This window comes from Aulostomus chinensis, chromosome 1 (assembly GCF_037954235.1).
Source record: "Aulostomus chinensis isolate RoL2024-O1b breed Wild chromosome 1, RoL_Achi_v1.0, whole genome shotgun sequence".
Taxonomy (NCBI): Eukaryota; Metazoa; Chordata; class Actinopteri; order Syngnathiformes; family Aulostomidae; genus Aulostomus; species Aulostomus chinensis.
The window spans coordinates 67,258,421-67,276,917 of record NC_141320.1 but is presented as its reverse complement, the minus strand read 5'-3'; the positions used below and the strand labels follow the sequence as shown (position 1 = coordinate 67,276,917).

Genomic DNA, 18,497 nt, shown 5'->3' with positions numbered 1-18,497 from the left:
TTGTTGTCTCCCGGTCAGCTCCTCCTCTTGACTCGCAGCTGTGGGCTCCTGGAGCCACAGCAGCGATGCAGGGATGAATCAGAGAATCTGTCGCTGCATATTTGATCTCTTCACGAACTGGACTCCTGTTTTGACTCGTTGTTCATGTGAGGACTTCCTTCCATCAGATTATGCTGTCAAGACTTGAGGCGGCCAGTCAGGACAGGCAGCAGCCCGGAGGCTCCAGCGCCTTCATGCGGGGACTCGTCCTCGTCCACGTCCAGCCGCGGGGACGCGCGGCGTGTGCTTGCAGGGTCCGCCTCTAGGGGTCGCTGCGGGTTCTCGGCTTCAGTGAAGGCACGCACGCTTCACGTCCGGGCTCGTCATTTTCTCGCAAAGGCGTCCGCCTCCTTCACCCGCCGCACCGAGTTGATGCGACCCTCCGTCCGGATCAGGAACCTGGACGGTCCGGCTGCTCCACTCCTCTCACGTGCGCGTGAATGCGGCATGTGATTCCCGTCCGGAGCGTCATGGAGGACTAGCGAGGTCAGGGATCCTCCGCCCTGCACGCTGCAGGTTGAGACACCGCACCGACGGGAGTACACCCTGACCCGGGAGGAAAGGATGAAGACGGTCGGCGTACCGGGCTCCGGAGGCTCCTTCTGCAGTCATGGCAACGCCGACGATGCGCGTCAACCTGCTGGTGATGATGGTGAGTGGACGCTGACGCGCACTGGGGGGTCTTTTGTCTCAGAAACACGCACACACCTGCTGACAAACACCGCGTCAACACGGTGATTTGGGGGCATTTTGACGGAACGGGAGGCCTTGGTTTTTCAATCAGACTCTGCCGGGTTGAACCCGGAACATTCCGTCTTGTAATGAGGTCAGCCGCTGATGCCTGACCCGGATGGCGCATCGGGGTCGATCAGCCTCAGTCGCCTGTCACGAGAGCAGATTCATGCCTGTCTGCAGTTGCAGGCTCTCCCAGGGGCCCTGAAGGGCTCCCCGACCACCAGTTCCAGTCTCCTCAGACAGTGTGACGTTCAGGTGTCCTGATCAAACCCCGGAGACACCAGGACTCCTTCACGTCTCTAATCCACTTAACTCACGGCAGCAGAGATCAACATGTTAAACATCATTGTGGGAGGAGGGACAGGTGTGTGTGTGTGTGTGTGTGTGTGTGTGTGTGTGTGTGTGTGTGTGTGTGTGTGTGTGTGTGTGTGTGTGGAGCTAAATGAAATCCCAACATGAACCAGAACCCGCTCCACGTGGTCTGTTAGCATGCTCGTCCCTCAGGCGTAACATTGAGCTCTGCCACCACATGGATTTTCCTGCCAATGCTGATAAGAGACAAACACCTCAGCTCTCATGGAGGGCGCTGGACTGAATTTAGAGTTTTGCATTTTGAAAAGTTCTTCAGAACTTCTGCACCCACACAAAACTGCATAGTTAGAAAGAAGAAGACGTTTCAAACATCTCAAGTCTCCTCTGGCGCCGGGAACTCTCCGTCAGGCCCAGTCCCAGGATCTGCTGGCTGGAACGCAGTGAATTGTTAACCATGGAGACGATAAGTGTGTTTGGACCAGAATCTTTGCCAGACTGAGAGGATGTGGGCAACGACAGCAGACCTCCAACGGCTCCACAGGCTCTTTGTATTCACCCGGCGTCCTGCTGCCGTGGCGAGCAGTAGCACTGGAGCTCTGCAGCCGCCGAGGGAGTGAAAAGGCCACAACATGTCGCCTGGGACGCGCCTGAGGGTCAGCACGTCGCCCTCCTCAGCCTGAAGAAGGCAGAGCTTCTCAGGCAGGTCAGCTTCTCATTTCTGGCTTTAAAAGAGAGAAGTGGATCAGAACAGGATGCAACTGTCCACTCCTCCACCTCCCAAAATGTCCTGGTGTGGAGGCCCAGGAGCCTCAGCGAAACGACAACGGCCAGATTTATCAAAAGTTCCGTTGTTGTAGGTGAAATGGTTGGGCACACACACACACACACACACACACACACACACACACACACACAACAGGTTTGGTCAGTGAGACCACATGAGAAAACGCTGGACCCTAACCGAGCCACGCTGTGGATCTTTGCTTTCCCATGTTGCATTTTTGCAGTGTGGACATAAACAGCAGGTTCATGACTTGTGAGGCGTTCAGGGCCCTGCAGCGATGCTAATTAGTGTGGAGTCTCAGAGCCCAGACCAGATGTTTGTGAGGGATGTTGTTGTTGGAGCTGCCAGACACCAGAGCTCCATCTCCATCGCTCTGGAAACGCTGGAGCAGCATCGACCTGACGCACGCAGCGTCACCGGCACGTGAGGCTGCACGGAGAGGATCGGACGGTTCTCCCGCCCCTCGCTGTTCTCAACTTGGAATAAAACACAAAATGCATCCCCATCCCAAAGCAGCAGGGTGAAGTGCTGAGGAGATCTGACATGTTTGCACTGGTGTAGACAAAGCATGAATGAAAGTGCAGCACCAGGAGACACCCCTTCAGCACTGAGGAGCGGCGCAGCTGCTGCTGACGCCAGTGCTCGTTTTCTTCTGGGCGACACTCGGTCTTCATCTTGGGAGGTTTTGGTGTTTCCCAGTGAGAGGACGGGTTGTGTTCAGGCTGAGTTCATGTCAGGGAGCTCCTTTGCACCCGAGGTTCTGCGAGGCCATCACGCACCTCAGAGAGCAGAGGCTTCCTGCTGCTCTGCCCCGTTGTGTCTCTCTTCCCCGGGAACAAACATCATTGGTATTCCTGAGCGGATCCTGCAGGGTGGCGGGATGAAGACGATATGAGAAAGAGAGGCCTTTGTTGTCGGAGCGCGGCGGTTACGTAAGAATGCCTGTTCACCTCAAAGCAGACAAACATGTTTTTTTACCAGTCCGAGGTGGTGGGACATGCAGCTGCAGCACTGCTGACACCTGAGGGGAGACAGATGAGAGCGCCCCACGCTGGACTCTTGCTGGCCTCGTTCCACTTGAGAGGAGCCCAGTTGGATCCGTCTGCTGTGTCTCCTGACCTCACATCCACTCGCATCTCTGGATCCATCCAGTTTCCAGCCAAGATGCTCCAAATTCTGTTCGCAGCTGAAATAATGAGATTGTGTTTGCATGAACCAGTGTGAGGGAGCCGCTCCTCATTAGCTGTTGTCCACCTCAACAGAAAGACTTCATTGTGTTCCTGTTGTGTTCGAGTCGAAACACTTTGTGTGTCTGAGGACCTTCCTCTTTAAAGATCAGACTCGTCCATGAACACGAGTCTCGGTGGGCTGGGAGAGCAGTCGCTCCCAGCGCTGAGCGTGGACAAAGACCTCCATGTCTTCTCTTCCCATCAGCAGATTCTTCAAATTTGATCCAATCAGGACAAAATGACAGACATTTTTAGACCCGGCAGCCCATTCACACACGGCCTTATGTAACCTGCTCAGAGTGTCTGAGGAGGCGTGAGAACGTGCCTCGGCCTCGCCGCCGGGCCTTGCGGGTGTCAGCGATGACGTGATTTTCATCAGAGGACGTCAGGAAATTGTCAAAAAAGTGGTGAGAAGAGAGTCGCTTCCTTCCATTTGCTTTTTGGAGAGCGTGAGGAGGATTCAGGCATCGCTGCCTCTCTGCCACTCCAGTTGTGACTCAGACAGCAGAAGGACGGCGCCGGGTCGAGTTCGCACCACGAAGACGTTTGAATTTAAAAGGTGCTTTCCGAACACGTCAGTAGAAATTTTGTAGTTGGAACAACTGAGCTGCAGATGCGTGAAAATGTGGATTTTAGAAAAGCCGAAGACTGAGAAGTTGTTAAATTCCCTTGGCAGTAAAACCCAGCAGTGAGACTCGCTCTTCCTGACTTCCTGTTTCCCAGCATTCCCTGGAAAGCAGAATTTCTTTTCATGGTCAAGCTGATCCCCCCCCTGAGCCCTCGCTCTCTCTCTCTCTCACACACACACACACACACACCCCTGCACATTTCCACAGCAACCCGGGCCTGTATTGATTGACACGTGGCGAGGGTTGGCCGTGGTCGTGGCAGGTTATCGGCAGCTCGACTGACAGCAGCAGCCTCTCTGCGCGCCTCCTCCCAGACTCGCTGGCGGTCGAGGGGCGGCTCGCTGGCAGAGCCTCATCAACAGGCCTGGTTCTGGCGGCTCGGCCGGCAGCCTGTTACCTCGGATGGCTCGCGAGGACTCAGAGAGTCTGTCTGCATCAGCGCTCGCTCAGCCTCGTCCTCACATGAACGCGCCGCCACTCAGACTCTGAAGGAGGGAACATGGTGCAGCCTCGGCTTCCTCAGGTCAGTGAGAGAGTCGGTAGCAGTTCCTGGTTATCACCCGGAGGTGGAAATGTCACGCGGTGATGTCACGTGTCCAGATGGTCCACTTTGATCATTTTAGTGAACTGACACTTTTGAAGAGCTGGGGTTTGGTGTGATGGCGTAAAGGTTTCCATCCGCATGTCAGTGGAGGACTCAGGGATCGGATTGTTTTGTTACCATTCACATCATTTCTGCCAAGCACGCAGGAGACGTCACCATCCAGGCTCCGTCTGTCCCCCTCAAATCCTGACAAGACTCCAAGTGGTTTGAGGAGAGATCATTAGGGATCGAAATGATGTCGCAATTCAGAATCATTGCCGTTTAAAAGAGGACACTTTCAGTCAGTCATTCATTCTGGGGTTGGGATGCGTTTGCAGCTGATGCGTTGTTGCGTTCGCGGTCAGTGTCACTCATCAGTTTGGATTCCTCTCAGCCCGGTGAAGTGCTGGTGTTCTTCTGAATGTCACCGTTTCTCAGACCTCGTGTGTTCGCCGGGAGTCGTGGGAAACGTTGCCAGAGTGTTGGGACGGAGCTGAGGTGCAGTGAGTAATGCATCATGAGGCTGTTACATAACCCAACATGGTGGGTCGCCCACCGGGCTTTCATCCGCCTCGCTGTCATTTGGCTGCCTCTGTCTAGTTTTCTCTGCTTTCAACGTGTTTCTGTGTGAACTGAGAGGAGCCTGAGCTCATCGGAGCCGTCAGGTTGAGTCTGACCAGATCTGAAGAAGTGAAACCGTCGTGTTGGGGAAGGAAACCACGCTTGATGAGCTCTTAATAATGACTTCATACTTGCTGTTCTGTTTGATGGGAGAGTGTTGAGCTGGTAGATTTGTCAGCTTGTTAACAGTCGGCGCTCAGCTGCAGCAGGAGGTTTACCATGGAGGTCAAACCCGATGCTTCGCTCCCAGCCAGCCTGTGTTTCTGCGCATTAATGGACTGACTTGTTTATTCATGAAGAGGCTGTGTTTCTGCCTCCCAGTGATGACGTCAGCACAGGAAATGGCCGCACATCTGTGTCACTGCGTCTGGGTCTCCCTGAGCTTCTTTAAAGGGATTTGGTCGTCGCTCTACCAGTCCACAGACCAGGTTTTTATTTAGAGGTTCCCGCTGCGGTGATCAGAGGCTGACAGACACTGAGACGGAGTCTCCTCCTCCAGTCTGACATCACTTCCATGTCTTCCACTTGCTGTCACGTTCAGTGCGGCGTGTCCTCTAGGAGTCACTCACCTGGAGAATGTATTGATTATGATATTTAAAATGGAACGGTTCTTACACCTGAACACAACATGCAGCTGCTCCATGGAAGACGACGGCTCTGAGCTCTCAGGGGGAGGTCAGGCACCTGGAGGAGGTGCTGTTCATCAGACACGCAGGTACAAATGTAGGGACACAACAAAAAACTACAAGATACTTCAACTGCTGCAGGTGCCCAGAGTGGCCCAGGCCAGACCCCAAAGGGCTGAGTGTGGTTCATCATGTGGGCGATGGCTCTCCTGCAGGCTCATCCTCCGTTTTCTTTGCATCTTCAGGTTCATCCAAGGTGAAGCTGGCAACCTGCAACTCTCCAAACGAACACCTCTCACCTGACCGGCAAAAACTGTGTGCCTCCTCAGGTAACAGCACCTGGTCTGAACTCTTTGTAGCCCCTAGTGTGTCAGCGCGGGAGTGACACACACACACACGCACACACACACACACACTCACACTCACACTCACACTCACACATACTCACGCATTCACAGAACAGGCTCCAGCACTGATTGGCTCTCATGCTGTTGCTATGGGAGATTAAGCCGCTTCTCCATTGGTCAGGCTTCAGAGCAGCTCCAGCTAAGTGTCAGCATCTGACCGTTGTCATAGCAACAGACAGGAAGCAGAGACGGGGAGAATGGTGTTGTTGTTGCTGCTGGTTTAGACAGCAGTAGAAGAAGAAACCCCTGTTATTGATTTATTTATTTATTTGGAGAGGATCATCCATCTGCAGACGAGCTGCACATCTTTATCTGTGGTGCACTGTGGCTTAGTGCTTGTACACACACACACACACACACACACACACACACACACGGCAGGGTCACTGGGCAGTGACCTGCTAATCCCGAACCAAAAGATGATTATGAATAACATGTTTGGGTGAAAATGAGGATGAAAATGTACAAAGACTTTGAGTACGTTTTAGCTGTGTGTGTGTGTGTGTGTGTGTGTGTGTGTGTGTGTGTGTGTGTGTGTGTGTGTGTGTGTGTGTGTGTGTGTGTGTGGAGGTAAACCTTTTGCCTTTAAATAAGGTGATTATCAAAACAGTCAGTCAGAAACTCTGGTAAACAGAACAGTCAAGCTAACACACACACACACACACACACACACACACTCAGTCAGTGCCACAAGTAGAGAACTAATTAATCATAATTTGTTCCTCATCTAAAATCCATGTGCTGGAACTCTTGGCAGTTGCCCCTCTGATGCTCAGCTGCAGTTCTCCTGATAGAGGAGAGAACGTTTAGAACTTGAGTTTTGTTTTCACAGCTTCTGCTTGGGACTTTTCAAGCTTGCAGCTGTTGATGAGACTTCCTGTGGTTGCAGTTGTTCCCTCAGGTGTTCCCTCAGTTGTTCCCTCAGTTGTTCCCTCAGGTGTTCCCTCAGTTGTTCCCTCAGTCGTTCCCTCAGTCGTTCTCTCAGTCGTTCCCTCAGGTGTTCCCTCAGTTGTTCCCTCAGGTGTTCCCTCAGTTGTTCTCTCAGTTGTTCCCTCAGTTGTTCCCTCAGTCGTTCCCTCAGTCGTTCCCTCAGTCGTTCACTCAGTCGTTCTCTCAGTCGTTCCCTCAGTTGTTCCCTCAGTTGTTCCCTCAGTCGTTCCCTCAGTTGTTCCCTCAGTCGTTCTCTCAGTTGTTCCCTCAGTCGTTCCCTCAGTCGTTCCCTCAGTCGTTCCCTCAGTCGTTCTCTCAGTCGTTCCCTCAGTCGTTCCCTCAGTTGTTCCCTCAGTCGTTCCCTCAGTCGTTCCCTCAGTCGTTCTCTCAGTCGTTCCCTCAGTCGTTCCCTCAGTCGTTCCCTCAGTTGTTCCCTCAGTCGTTCCCTCAGTCGTTCCCTCAGTCGTTCTCTCAGTCGTTCCCTCAGGTGTTCCCTCAGTTGTTCCCTCAGTTGTTCCCTCAGTCGTTCTCTCAGTTGTTCCCTCAGTCGTTCCCTCAGTCGTTCCCTCAGTCGTTCTCTCAGTCGTTCCCTCAGTCGTTCCCTCAGTCGTTCCCTCAGTCGTTCCCTCAGTCGTTCCCTCAGTCGTTCTCTCAGTCATTCCCTCAGTCGTTCCCTCAGTTGTTCCCTCAGTTGTTCCCTCAGTCGTTCCCTCAGTCGTTCCCTCAGTCGTTCTCTCAGTCGTTCTCTCAGTCGTTCCCTCAGGTGTTCCCTCAGTTGTTCCCTCAGGTGTTCCCTCAGTTGTTCTCTCAGTTGTTCCCTCAGTTGTTCCCTCAGTCGTTCTCTCAGTTGTTCCCTCAGTCGTTCCTCGTTCGTGATGTGTTGGTGCCATGACAGACGGAGACTGAACCAGTCCGTCGCTGTTGCTGGTGGTTCAGCTGAGGAGCTTCGTGCTCACGTGGCACCTCACACACCGGTGAAAAGGACTTTTGTCATCCTACTCATCAAGGATGGTTGTTTTCAGGTTGCAGTCGCTGCCAGGAGGATTGATTGGTGGAAAAAGCCTTTCCAGAGATGTGTGTGTGTTGGACCTGCAGGGTGATGCTTCTTGTTCCCTCTCGATGCCTCCTGTCCAAACACAGCAGGGCTCTGATTGCCCATCTCCAACACCCGGCATCGAGCTATAATTAGCCGCTCTTCCGTCATCAGGGGGAAGCCAAACTGTGCTTGTGTGGGAACAAAATCTGTTTCACGTTGGGGACTGCATGTTATGAACAGGGTAACCGGGGCTCAGCTGCTGGCAGTGTGGTTGATCCTTCGGATCACGCCGGTGGTTTTTAGCCTGTTAACTCCAAATCACGTGCAGCTGATAAAAACTGCCAGGCTTTTTCCAAATCGTGCTTTCAGTGTCTAAGATTTAGTTTTTGCGTGTGGTTTGGTTTATTGGTCGAACAGCCTCAAATTTTGTCACCGTTCAAGTCAAGATCTGCTCAGAGCCTCTCACGGTTTTGCTATGTTCACGTGAGGTCCTGTCCAGGGCCAGAAGACTGCGCGAGTCACTGAATGTTGCAGCGCTGCCTAGGATGATGCTACGTCACATGCAGCCGCACACGTGGAGGTCAGGCTGACAGGAAGACAGACTGAGATTATTCAAAATGCAAAAAGTCTGTAGGTTGGAAGTCGTCGCGTCACCCAGGCAACCTTGAAGACGCCCTGAGTTTTCCGTGCTCCTTTCATTTCTGTCTCTCTCCTCCGTCTGCAGGTGACACTGCTCTATAGCCGCCCCAGTCCTTCGCCTCCCACCTGATCACCTCTCATCTCCTGCCTCCTTCACTCCCTCCTCCTGGTCGTCATGACAACCACCCTGGAGACACTGCTGGCCCACCCCAACCGGGGGCTGAACCCCGGGCTGCTGGACGGCTGTGAGAGCTCGGCAGGGCGCCACAAGGTGGTTCCCTCCGTCGTCTGCTCCATGTGCTGCCTCTTCGGCATCATTTACTGCTTCTTCGGTGAGTCTCCGTTTCCTCGAACAAGCCAGAATAACTCGGCTGGGGAGGACGCGTGTCCTGTGACAAAGCTAGCATGAGAAATGTTAGCTGAGGTCTCCGTAACGGAAGCCAGTCAGGGGTTTTCCGGCTCGGGCAGGTTCCAGTCAGCGTGGTTGAAGTTTAATACCATTTCTTCTTCCAGGTTATCGCTGCTTCAAGGCGGTGATGTTCTTGACTGGCCAGATGTTTGGCTCGGTGGTCATCTTCATGCTCTGCTACAAGGAGCGCGTGCTGGACACCCAGCTGAGCGTGGAGGCCTCAGTGGGTATCGGCCTGGGCATCGGCACGCTCTGCGGCCTGGTCACCATGCTGGTTCGCAGCGTGGGCCTCTTCATGGTGGGCCTACTGCTGGGCCTGCTAGTGGCCGTGGCTACGCTGGTGGGCATGGAGGAGCTTTCCGACAGCCCGCCGCGCTCCGTCTGGGTGCCCCTGGGCGTGCTGCTTGGCCTGGGCATGCTCTTCGCTGTGCTCACCCTGCAGTGGCAGCGGCTCTTCACTACGCTGTCCACGGCGGTGTTCGGAGCGGCGGTTATCTCTGTGGCACTGGACTACTTTGTGGAGCTCTTCGCCCTGGTGCTGTACATGTATGAGCGGATGAAAGCGGCACCTAGCAAGCCGGTGTGCTGGCTTACATGGGTGGTGCTCGGGGTGTGGCCTGCCCTCACCCTGCTGGGTGTCATGGTCCAGTGGAAAGTGACCGCTGAGGGATACTCGCATACCAAGGGTGAGGATTTTGATGCTTTACTGTCATCAGGGTGATCAACTGATAGGTTGAGTGTTGTCCTTGGAGCTCGTGGCCCTCCAGAGTTTTTGTATTTTGATTTATTTCATGTCCTTGTTTCTCTGCTGCTACTAGAATATGTTAGTGATCATTGTATATTCCCCCATGGACAAGACTTAGGCAGGACTGAAGTCATCTTATGTCCCAAGTGAAGAAGAAGAAGAAGGTTCTTTAAAAAGATGAAATGCTGTGCAAGCGTAGGATGAGCGACTGACTGCTACCTGCTTCCTCCCAGTGGTCATCAGCCGGCAGCAGAGGAGGATGCAGGTGATGCGCATTCGTCAGCGGGACGACCGCTATCGCAACAAGAAGAAGAAGAAGCAGCAACATGGCTCCTCCACCCACCAAAACCACCAGGCCAAGCAGCTCCACCAGGAGCCCGCCTACCGCCGCAAACCCAACCCTATCCGCCGCTATGACACTGATGTCCTCTCGCCGGTGAGGAGCCTGGTTGTCGCTGTGTGTTGTGTTGTGATACTTGTCATTTAGCGTTTCTGGTATGAATTAATTTTTAAAAAAGTCAACAGAAACATCAGGTAGGAAGGAGCAGAGGTGTGAGTGGAGGCTTCTTTTCTAAGCTTAAACACAAAGTTCCTGCTGTTTCCTCTCTCCAGAGCTACATCCAGAGTTTCCGAGACCGACAGGTGCAGGCGCAGCCCTTCCCGGGTCGGCTGGTCGCTGGGCCCCACACCGTGGTGGATTTGGGCTACGATTGCCCCACGACGCCGCTCACCGGTGCCGCAGGGCCCTCGCTACGCATCTGACCACTCCTCCACCTCCTAAAGGCCTGAACACGCCACTAACCAGGGAGATCCGTGACTCTCCAATCAGTCGTGGTGCGATCACACCTGCGCTAAAACTTAACCACACAATGCAAAGCTGTTGGGTTTTAACCTCCTGGGTTCAGCAGCACCCCTCTAAGTATTCATGGCTGGATTTAATGCAAATGTTTAACCCTTTACTAATTGGGACTGAGCGACTCCGATGAGACTGCCATCTCTCCACTGTCAGTAGGGACAAACGCACAAATGCATGCATGCACATTCATGGACACAACCTGAAGGGTGAGCGCGGACGCCCACAAGCGGCCGCTGTAACCATCTCAAGTCAAACCAGATCAGGGATCAGAATCAGTGAAAACTGCCTCAGGCTCTGACACAGGCGCCATGCAAATGATCGACTCCGCCCACATTCAGCGTGAGGTTCCCACCGCCAGTGTTCTTCCTCAGCCTGGAGGCCTCCTAGACGTCCGTCATCTCTAAAGGGAAAACTTCTATTTGCTGTCTGTGCCATTTGGACTTCAAAACCTGACCTTTTTTTGAGGGGGGGTTCTATTGTCATTCTTGGTGCTGGATGATACATTTCTTCAAGTGTCAAACCGCTCCAGGGGATTCTGCTCTCACAGGTGCCTTGCCCCTCCTAGACTGTACTCCTCAGCATCAGGAGGGGGGTTACTGGCAGATCCCTCACACATGGAGTCTTCAAATGGGATCTTGGAAGGAGCCAGCAGGGTCAAATTCTGGAGGCGACTTGTCGTCACAGATGCCTGGATGTGTGAGGTGGATTGTCTTGGAGCCGACAGCCATATTTACGCGGGCGCCTCTTGAGAGCTCTCAGAACGCACTGCATCCCAAAAAGATGGCGAGGGTTACAAAGTGCTGGAAATGCAACCCCTGAGTATCTTGAACCCTGAATTCCACCCTTGCAGTGCACGTTTCACTCTCAGATGATTCCAGCTGCTCAGCAGAGCACCAGTGTGTTTCGTCCAGTGTTCAAAGCAGTCCCCTTCACCAGAGTGACATGACCAAACCCAAGGATTCACCTGGAAAAGACACATCAAATGATGCCAAAATAACGACGTGATCCTGGAGGTCTGACGATGAACTGATCTTTCACCAGGTTTGTCCACAGGGTGATGAGTAAACAGCTTGGAATTTGCTGACTGTCTGAGCGGAGCGGCGCCCTCCTCCTGTTGGGGCTCATGAAGCCGTCAGCTGAACCTGCCATCGCTCTCCGCTGCTTGTCTGTCAGAGGGATCGTATTCACCACACCACGTCTTGAACGCCTTCCAGACGCACGACCAGGCGGAGCTGTTGGTGCCGTCTGGCCCTGAGTGACTGCTCGCCAGCTTGTACTTCGACCAACAACTCCTCCTCCCATCGTTTGCAATGATTTTATTTATTTGCACAACACTTCTGTTCACGGTGAAAATGTGAAGTTGACTGTTTTTACCTTTGAGGAGGGAAAGCAAGCAAGTGGGGAAGGATGCGATTCGTCCTAGGGACACCAAGCTGCATGTCCTCATCCCTCCGTCCGTCTCCACCAGCCGGCGAGGCTTCACTCGCGTCCACCCAACACCCTTTAACCCTCCATGTGCATTGGTGTGACATTTGTACAGAAGACACAGCACTTACTAACTCTTTGGTTTTGTAGGAACTCAATGGTTACTTTCCAGTGGGATGTATTTATTTGCTCATTTTTATTTATATTGTCAGTCTGTGTAGGAGAGCGATCTCAGCATTGCCGGCCAGTAAAGCATCCGTTTTAAAAGTTTAATTCTGATTATTAAAGCATGCGTTCCTTTGGGCCTCCCAAAGATCAAAGTGTGCGAGTCGTCTCTTGACACAAGGGTGTGCAGCGTGGGGTTCACTTCACTTTTATTAGCAAATAGTTTTTGAAAGTCACAAGGGATTAACCCCCCCCCCCCACTATCTCCTTTTACTTCGCTCAGCCTCCTCCTATCTCTCGCTTCATCTCCAGACACCTTTTAATCTCCACCTTCATCTCCTGTATCTGTCCTCTCTGCCTCCCATCGCTGATAAGCGTCTCTCATCAAGGCCATGAAACGGTGACTGTGACCTTGAGGAACGAGACCAGAGCGCAAGGATCCATATTTCTGCATTTTCTGCCTCACAAAGATCAAAGCTGTGCACTTCTTGTAAGAGAAAATGTTCAAAATTAGACAATAAAGCAGATTTGTTCAGTTGCGGCTAAATAGCAATTTTTTTTCTGTGACATTTAGCTTCAACTGCAGAACAGGAAGTGGAGGCGCCCGTCAGCCACAACACTAAAACCATCGACAGTTGAAACGAGCAGAGTCTCTGCTTAGTTTGATTGGTGCATGTCTTTATTTCCCTCGTCCGTCCAACTTCTTTCTCTTTGCTAATCGTCTGCAGTTTGCTACATGATGTCTTGCTGGTGCTGCGTGGACTCGCTGACAACCTGGGGAGAACAAAGACGGGGGTCAGACGACATTCCCACGGACCTGCAGCTCTGCTTTAGTGTTGAACAAATGTTTCTCTGAGTGGAGCGCATACTTCAGGAATTACTAACAGAACAAAGGTTTCGGCATGTTTAAAGATAAATAAGTCACTGAATTAATAATTAACGTAGTTTAATTGAGGCCCTCACGCGTCTATGACTTTGATCCCCTTTTGGCGATGAGAGAGAACTTCTTGATAGCTTATCAGAGCGAGAATGTCTGCCCTTCATCGTTGAATTCATCAAAGTCCTTTCACAGAGGCGCTCCGGCGGTAAAACAGGAAGTGTTGCTTGTCACAACCTGCCCCTGAGATGTGTTTTCCTCAGGAGCCGCCATGTTTCAGGTGGGACGGGAGGTTTGTGTGACGCTGGGGGCTGAACGAGTCGCTGCACGTGCTCGCATAGAAGGATGGCACAAGCGCTCCCACAGGGTCAAAGGTCACATGGTAATTTGTGAATCAGAACCAGACAGGAGCCTCAAGCCTGTGTCTGTCAGTGCAGACGTCCGACTCTGTAGAGCAGAGCTGACAGTCGGCACCGACCCGAGCCATGAGAACCCACTGGCGTCAGAATAAAGGAGGAGGAAGCAGTCGAGTGAGAAAAGGTGCTTCCACAGCGCAGCGTTTAGAGTTTTGTCAGCGCTGAGACTGGCGGCGAGGGTTGTGTGTTACCTCTCCGTCACGCGTCTCGATGGTCTTGATGAGGACGGTTTTCTTTGAATGCATCTCAGAGGCTCGCTGCTGGTGCTCAGGGCTGGTCTCTGTTCAACACAAGCAGAGATGTTAGCGGTGTCTTCTCAGGACTGAAACTGGCAGAGACGGTTTTTCAGTCGAACGTTCATTTTTAAAACTCCATGTGAACCTTGACAGTTTTCTGCTGGAAGTAGCTTGGTACAGAGGACCTTTCTCCTCTCGCCATCATCTGAAAACGGTGTCGACTGCTCTGGTATTTATGAAACATTTTCTTGGATATAACAAGACCCTGCAGATCAGACTTGATCCTCTGGGCCAATCTGAATCAGCTGACAAAGCAGTTTCATGACTAAACTCAAGCCCAGCATTGCTTCGTTCAGTTCCCTTCAGTGGTGAGTGCAGGTGGGAATGCTGGTACCTCGGAAGCTCAAGCTGGAGTAGGTGTGGACGGGCAAAGTGATCCTGCAAAGACAGACAAGCAGGCAAACGATGAAAATAGGATGCTTCCTACTTAGGACATCGACGCTGGCCTGCCAGGACCAACATTACCTGCTCTCCTCCCCTTCCAGCAGCTTCCTGTAGGTGGCGATCTCCACATCCAGCGCCATCTTTACATTGAGCAGGTCCTGGTATTCGCGGAGGTGGCGCGCCATCTCATCCTTCATGTTGGCGATCTCTGTCTCCAGCCGGGTGATGGTGTCCTGGAGGCCGCCAGCGTCACGGCCATGACGGTCCTCCATGTCCCGCATCTGCCTCATCAGGGACTCATTCTAGGTGTGTCACAGGTGGGACGACAAACAGATTAGACGTGTGTGTGTGTCCGTGTAAGAGAGATGGACAGACAGACAGACAGAGACATACGGTGCCTTTAAGTGAGTCAATCTCGCAGGTGTAGGCCTGGATCTGGTGCCGGAACTCCATGGTCTCCTGCCGGGCCTGCTTCAGAGCCTCATTGTTCTTACTGACTGCCTGGTTAAGGTCAGACACCTACAGGGACAGCAGGTCAAAGGTCAGTTTATGATTATTTATGTCTGTTATTATTACACATCCTATTATTTACTGCTTTCCAGTCGTGGATGAAATCTTTACATCATCAAGTCCAAGTTCTGAGCCTCTCTGAGGGGCTGTCTCTCTTTGGCTTCCTGCTCACCTTGGACTTGTACCAGTCCTCAGCCTCAGCGATGTTCTTTGCTGCAATGCCCTCATATTGAGCTCTGATGTCCCGCAGTGCTGCAGTTAGGTCCGGCTTGGACATGTCCATCTGGATCTGGACCTGAGACTCCTGCATCTGGGCCTGAAGCTCGCGGACCTCCTGAAGGGTGAGGAGCAGGGTGGTCAGGTGTGGCTGTGAGTCCCTGCTATTTCCCCCGAGGGAAACAGCAACTAAAGCCCTCAAATCTGACAGCTCTCTGCTTCACACCTGCTCTTGAGTCACAGATAGCCGTGACAGTGCTGGACCTAAAACCCTGCCACTGCCAGCTGACTTGGTTAAAACCCTTCAGCAACACAGAGACCGGTTGTGTTTGGTCACGTGTTGCAGGTGGGTTAGGAACCAGCCGCTTGGTTGTGCTTTTGTCCGTCTGGCTGCCAGCATCGAGGCTCTGCTGCTCAGAGACGCTGGCACACAGTAATTTTAGCTGCACATCTGCTGTGGGAGACTTCACAACTCTGCTGCCAACATGCGAGCTGTGTGTGTGTGTGTGTGTGTGTGTGTGTGTGTGTGTGTGTGTGTGTGTGTGTGTGTGTGAAACTGTACTCTTCCTCCATCCCGTTTGTCATCGCTGACACACTCACAGACAGATGCAACATCAGGCAGACAGACGGGGGCTGCAGTCAAGAGGACAGTGAGAGGAGTCTCAGTGAGCTGAGACAGAGGAAACTTTAAAGACCTCCTCATGGATCTTCTTCAAGAAGGCGATCTCCTCCTGCAGCGTCTCGATGCGTCTCTCCAGGTCGAGACGTGCCAGAGTGGCAGCGTCCACATCCTGCAACAGTTGGTGGTTCGTCACTGTTAAACTGATCGCGCCAGCCTCACTTTACTGCTTCCGGAGCTAAATGTTTCATTACTGTCACGTCAAGCTTCACTGGGATCGCATTTGCAGGACTCACCGCCCTGAAAGCAGCCAGGTTGTTTTCAGCATCTTCTTTCTGGACGATCTCTTCCTGGAGTCTGAAAGGACGATCACATTGATACTAATTGGAAACAGATATTATCAGAAACCTCTAACAATAATGTCTGTGTAGGTTCTCATTCATCCAGGTCATCGTAGATCGAAGCGAAGTAAAATCTGGTCAACTGGACGTAAGTTTATCTTGAAGACGTTTCACCTCTCATCCGAGAGGCTTCTTCAGTTCTAGTGAAGAGTGTGGAAGCTCCAGCTTATAAACCTGACAATAATGCTCATTTTATTTATGGAGCCACAAACCCATCTTTGCACTGAGAAGAAGAAGAAGAAGAAGAAGAAGAAGAAGAAGAAGAAGAAGAAGAAGAAGAAGAAGAAGAAGAAGAAGAAGAAGAAGAAGAAGAAGAAGAAGAAGAAGAAGAAGAAGAAGAAGAAGAAGAAGAAGAAGAAGAAGGTCATCTCGTCTTATTTTATTTTTAACTCCTGTTGCAGTCGAACTCTCACCTCTTTATGAAACTGGAACTTAAAATGTAAACAGCTGAGAGAGAAAGGACAGATCATTGGAAGCACTTCAGATACACGTCGTCTCTTTCCCCTCCTTTTATAGAAGACAACAGTGTAAACATGGTGTGTGTGTGTGCGTGTGTGTGTGATGAGCTCGAACACCGTCACACTTCATCCATCACTCTGACAGGCAAACACCAGACCCAGTTTGTCACCTCTGCTGAGTTCACTCATGAACGAATGGCGATGCTCACGTCTACGTTTGAGCCCTGCTTGTTCATGTTTATAGACCCACTAATTTATTACTTTAAATTCCATGAATGATTCAGTGGAGTCTTCATTTTAGGAATCTCCTCTGTTACAGACAGCCTGTACAAGAACTTCCAAAGTTGGATGCAATAATACTACAAACAGATAGGGGGCAGCAACCGCTGACAGCTAACCACTGATCCTCACGTGTTGCCTTCCTGAATCACGTAGTCGCTACCTCAGCTCTTTTTAGAGCGCCGCCATGAGTGAAGGCTCATACATGCTTCATCTTGCCCCTCCCACCTGAGTTTGAGTTTGTCCAGGTCATCGGCCAGGTTGTCCCGCTCCACCTCGATACGTGACCTCTGGTTGGTCAGCATCTCCACCTGCCTCCTCAGCTCATGCATCTCCTCCTCGTAGAGGTCGGCGATGCGTGTGGGTTCACGGCCACGCAGACGCTCCACCTCCACTGTCAGAGCCTGATTCTGCTGCTCCAGGAAGCGCACCTTCTCGATGTAGCTGGCAAAGCGGTCGTTCAGGTGCTGCAGCTCGGCCTTCTCGTTGGTCCTCGTGGTCAGGAACTCCTGGTTCAGGGCGTCGGCCAGGCTGAAGTCCAGTGTCTCGCCCATGCCGGCGTAGGAACGCCCTACCGACACTCGTGAGGTTGCAAGCGGCCGGCTGTAGTAACTGGAGGAGACTCGGTAGGCCGGCGCTGAGCTGGTGCGGGTCATCTCGTAGACCCTGGAGTTGACATGGCTGCTGCCTCCACTGTGGCCCAGCAGGGAGCGGTTGAGGGAGGGTGAGGCGAAGGGGCCCTGGCCAAAGGTGCGGCGGTAAGAGGAGGCGCTGTGAGCAGAGGAGCTGTAGGAGGCCATGCTGGAGGAGACGGAGTCTGGTGAGGGCTGAGACGGGAGAGCACTGAGGAAGAACTTACTGCCCCCGACTATTTGTAGTTACCCCTCCCTCGCGTTTCACCTCCACTCCCTCATGAACTGGCATCCATGTATGTCTCTGCCTCTCCTTCTTTTGTTCTTTCTCTCTTGCTACCCACTTCTTTCCTCTCCATTACTCCTTCTTCCTCTTATTCTCCTCTGAAAACAAAGCGGTTGTGAGTTCTTAACATGGACGCCATTTTCAATTCCCGTTCAGTTTGATTTGAATTGAAGTGAACCTCTTGTTTGGCTCATTTGCTCAATCTTTTTTTATGATTTTAATCTTTTTTCCCAACAAATGAGTTGCATTTCCTTCAAAAACAGTGGAAAAGCCAGGCTAAATGAACAAGAATGTAGCAGCTGCGTTGCCTTTCAGTGTTTACATGCTTGAAAGGAAGACCTTAGGCAGTAGAAGTGACACTGAAACAAACCCATTTTTTACCGAGTGCTGATTGGAAGACCCCAGGAGGTCCCCAGACCCCACTTTTAGAACCCCTGGTGTAGGTGACTTGTTAATTCCCTTCGTTGTGCTCACAGTTTCAGTAAAAATGCCTGCGTGATCTCAGGACATAACAATGTGAGGATGCAGTGGCTTTCGGGCCGTCGTCCTCACATGGCGAGGCGGCGGCGCTGTTCATGACAGAACCCGTGGGGGGAGGAGGCCTCCATGAACCTGCCTTTAAAGGAAAAGGCTCCCATCCCGAGGAGCTGGTCGCAGATCAGGACCCGAAGAAGCCAACGTCCTCAAGCAGTTTTTGCTGTTGACGCTGATATCGTGAGGATTTGTAACAGTAGAGTCGATCCATGGCGGTGGGGGGTCCCCCCCCCCCTTCATGCTGAGTCATGGGTTTAAAATATATTGGAGGGACAAAACTCTGAGGGCCTGCTTCAAAACACAGGCGATGAGTTTGTTTGGGAATGTTGTACACAAGAATACAAATGGGAAGGAACAAGCGAGTTCATCAGGACCAGAGGGTCTGGCTCCTGTCGCCTCCGATTATGAGACAGCAGTTT

The 18,497-nt window shown here is 52.1% G+C and overlaps 2 protein-coding genes across 5 annotated transcripts; one reads left to right on the top strand and one right to left on the bottom strand.

Annotated features, from left to right (window-relative positions):
* The first annotated feature begins 232 nt into the window (after nt 1-232).
* On the top strand, nt 233-12,689 carry tmem198ab (transmembrane protein 198ab). 4 transcript variants are annotated; one of them, XM_086202569.1, is made up of 6 exons: nt 237-691; nt 5,804-5,887; nt 8,656-8,902; nt 9,084-9,665; nt 9,958-10,160; nt 10,337-12,689. In XM_086202569.1, the coding sequence occupies exons 3-6, from the start codon at nt 8,746-8,748 to the stop codon at nt 10,484-10,486; spliced, it is 1,092 nt and encodes a 363-aa protein (XP_086058695.1). In that variant the 5' UTR covers nt 237-691; nt 5,804-5,887; nt 8,656-8,745; the 3' UTR covers nt 10,487-12,689. The 4 variants fall into 4 exon arrangements, with proteins under 4 accessions (XP_086058698.1, XP_086058695.1, XP_086058697.1 ...); XM_086202571.1 differs by lacking the exon at nt 237-691 and adding an exon at nt 3,006-4,251; XM_086202570.1 differs by lacking the exon at nt 237-691 and adding an exon at nt 4,292-5,647.
* Nucleotides 12,165-17,849, bottom strand: desmb (desmin b). Its single transcript, XM_086202568.1, has 9 exons — nt 16,855-17,849; nt 15,785-15,845; nt 15,565-15,660; nt 14,826-14,987; nt 14,537-14,662; nt 14,225-14,445; nt 14,094-14,137; nt 13,655-13,743; nt 12,165-12,944 (listed from the first exon to the last, which is right to left on the bottom strand). Exons 1-9 carry the CDS (start codon nt 17,424-17,426, stop codon nt 12,903-12,905), a joined length of 1,413 nt encoding a protein of 470 aa, XP_086058694.1. The 5' UTR covers nt 17,427-17,849; the 3' UTR covers nt 12,165-12,902.
* Nucleotides 17,850-18,497: the final 648 nt, after the last annotated feature.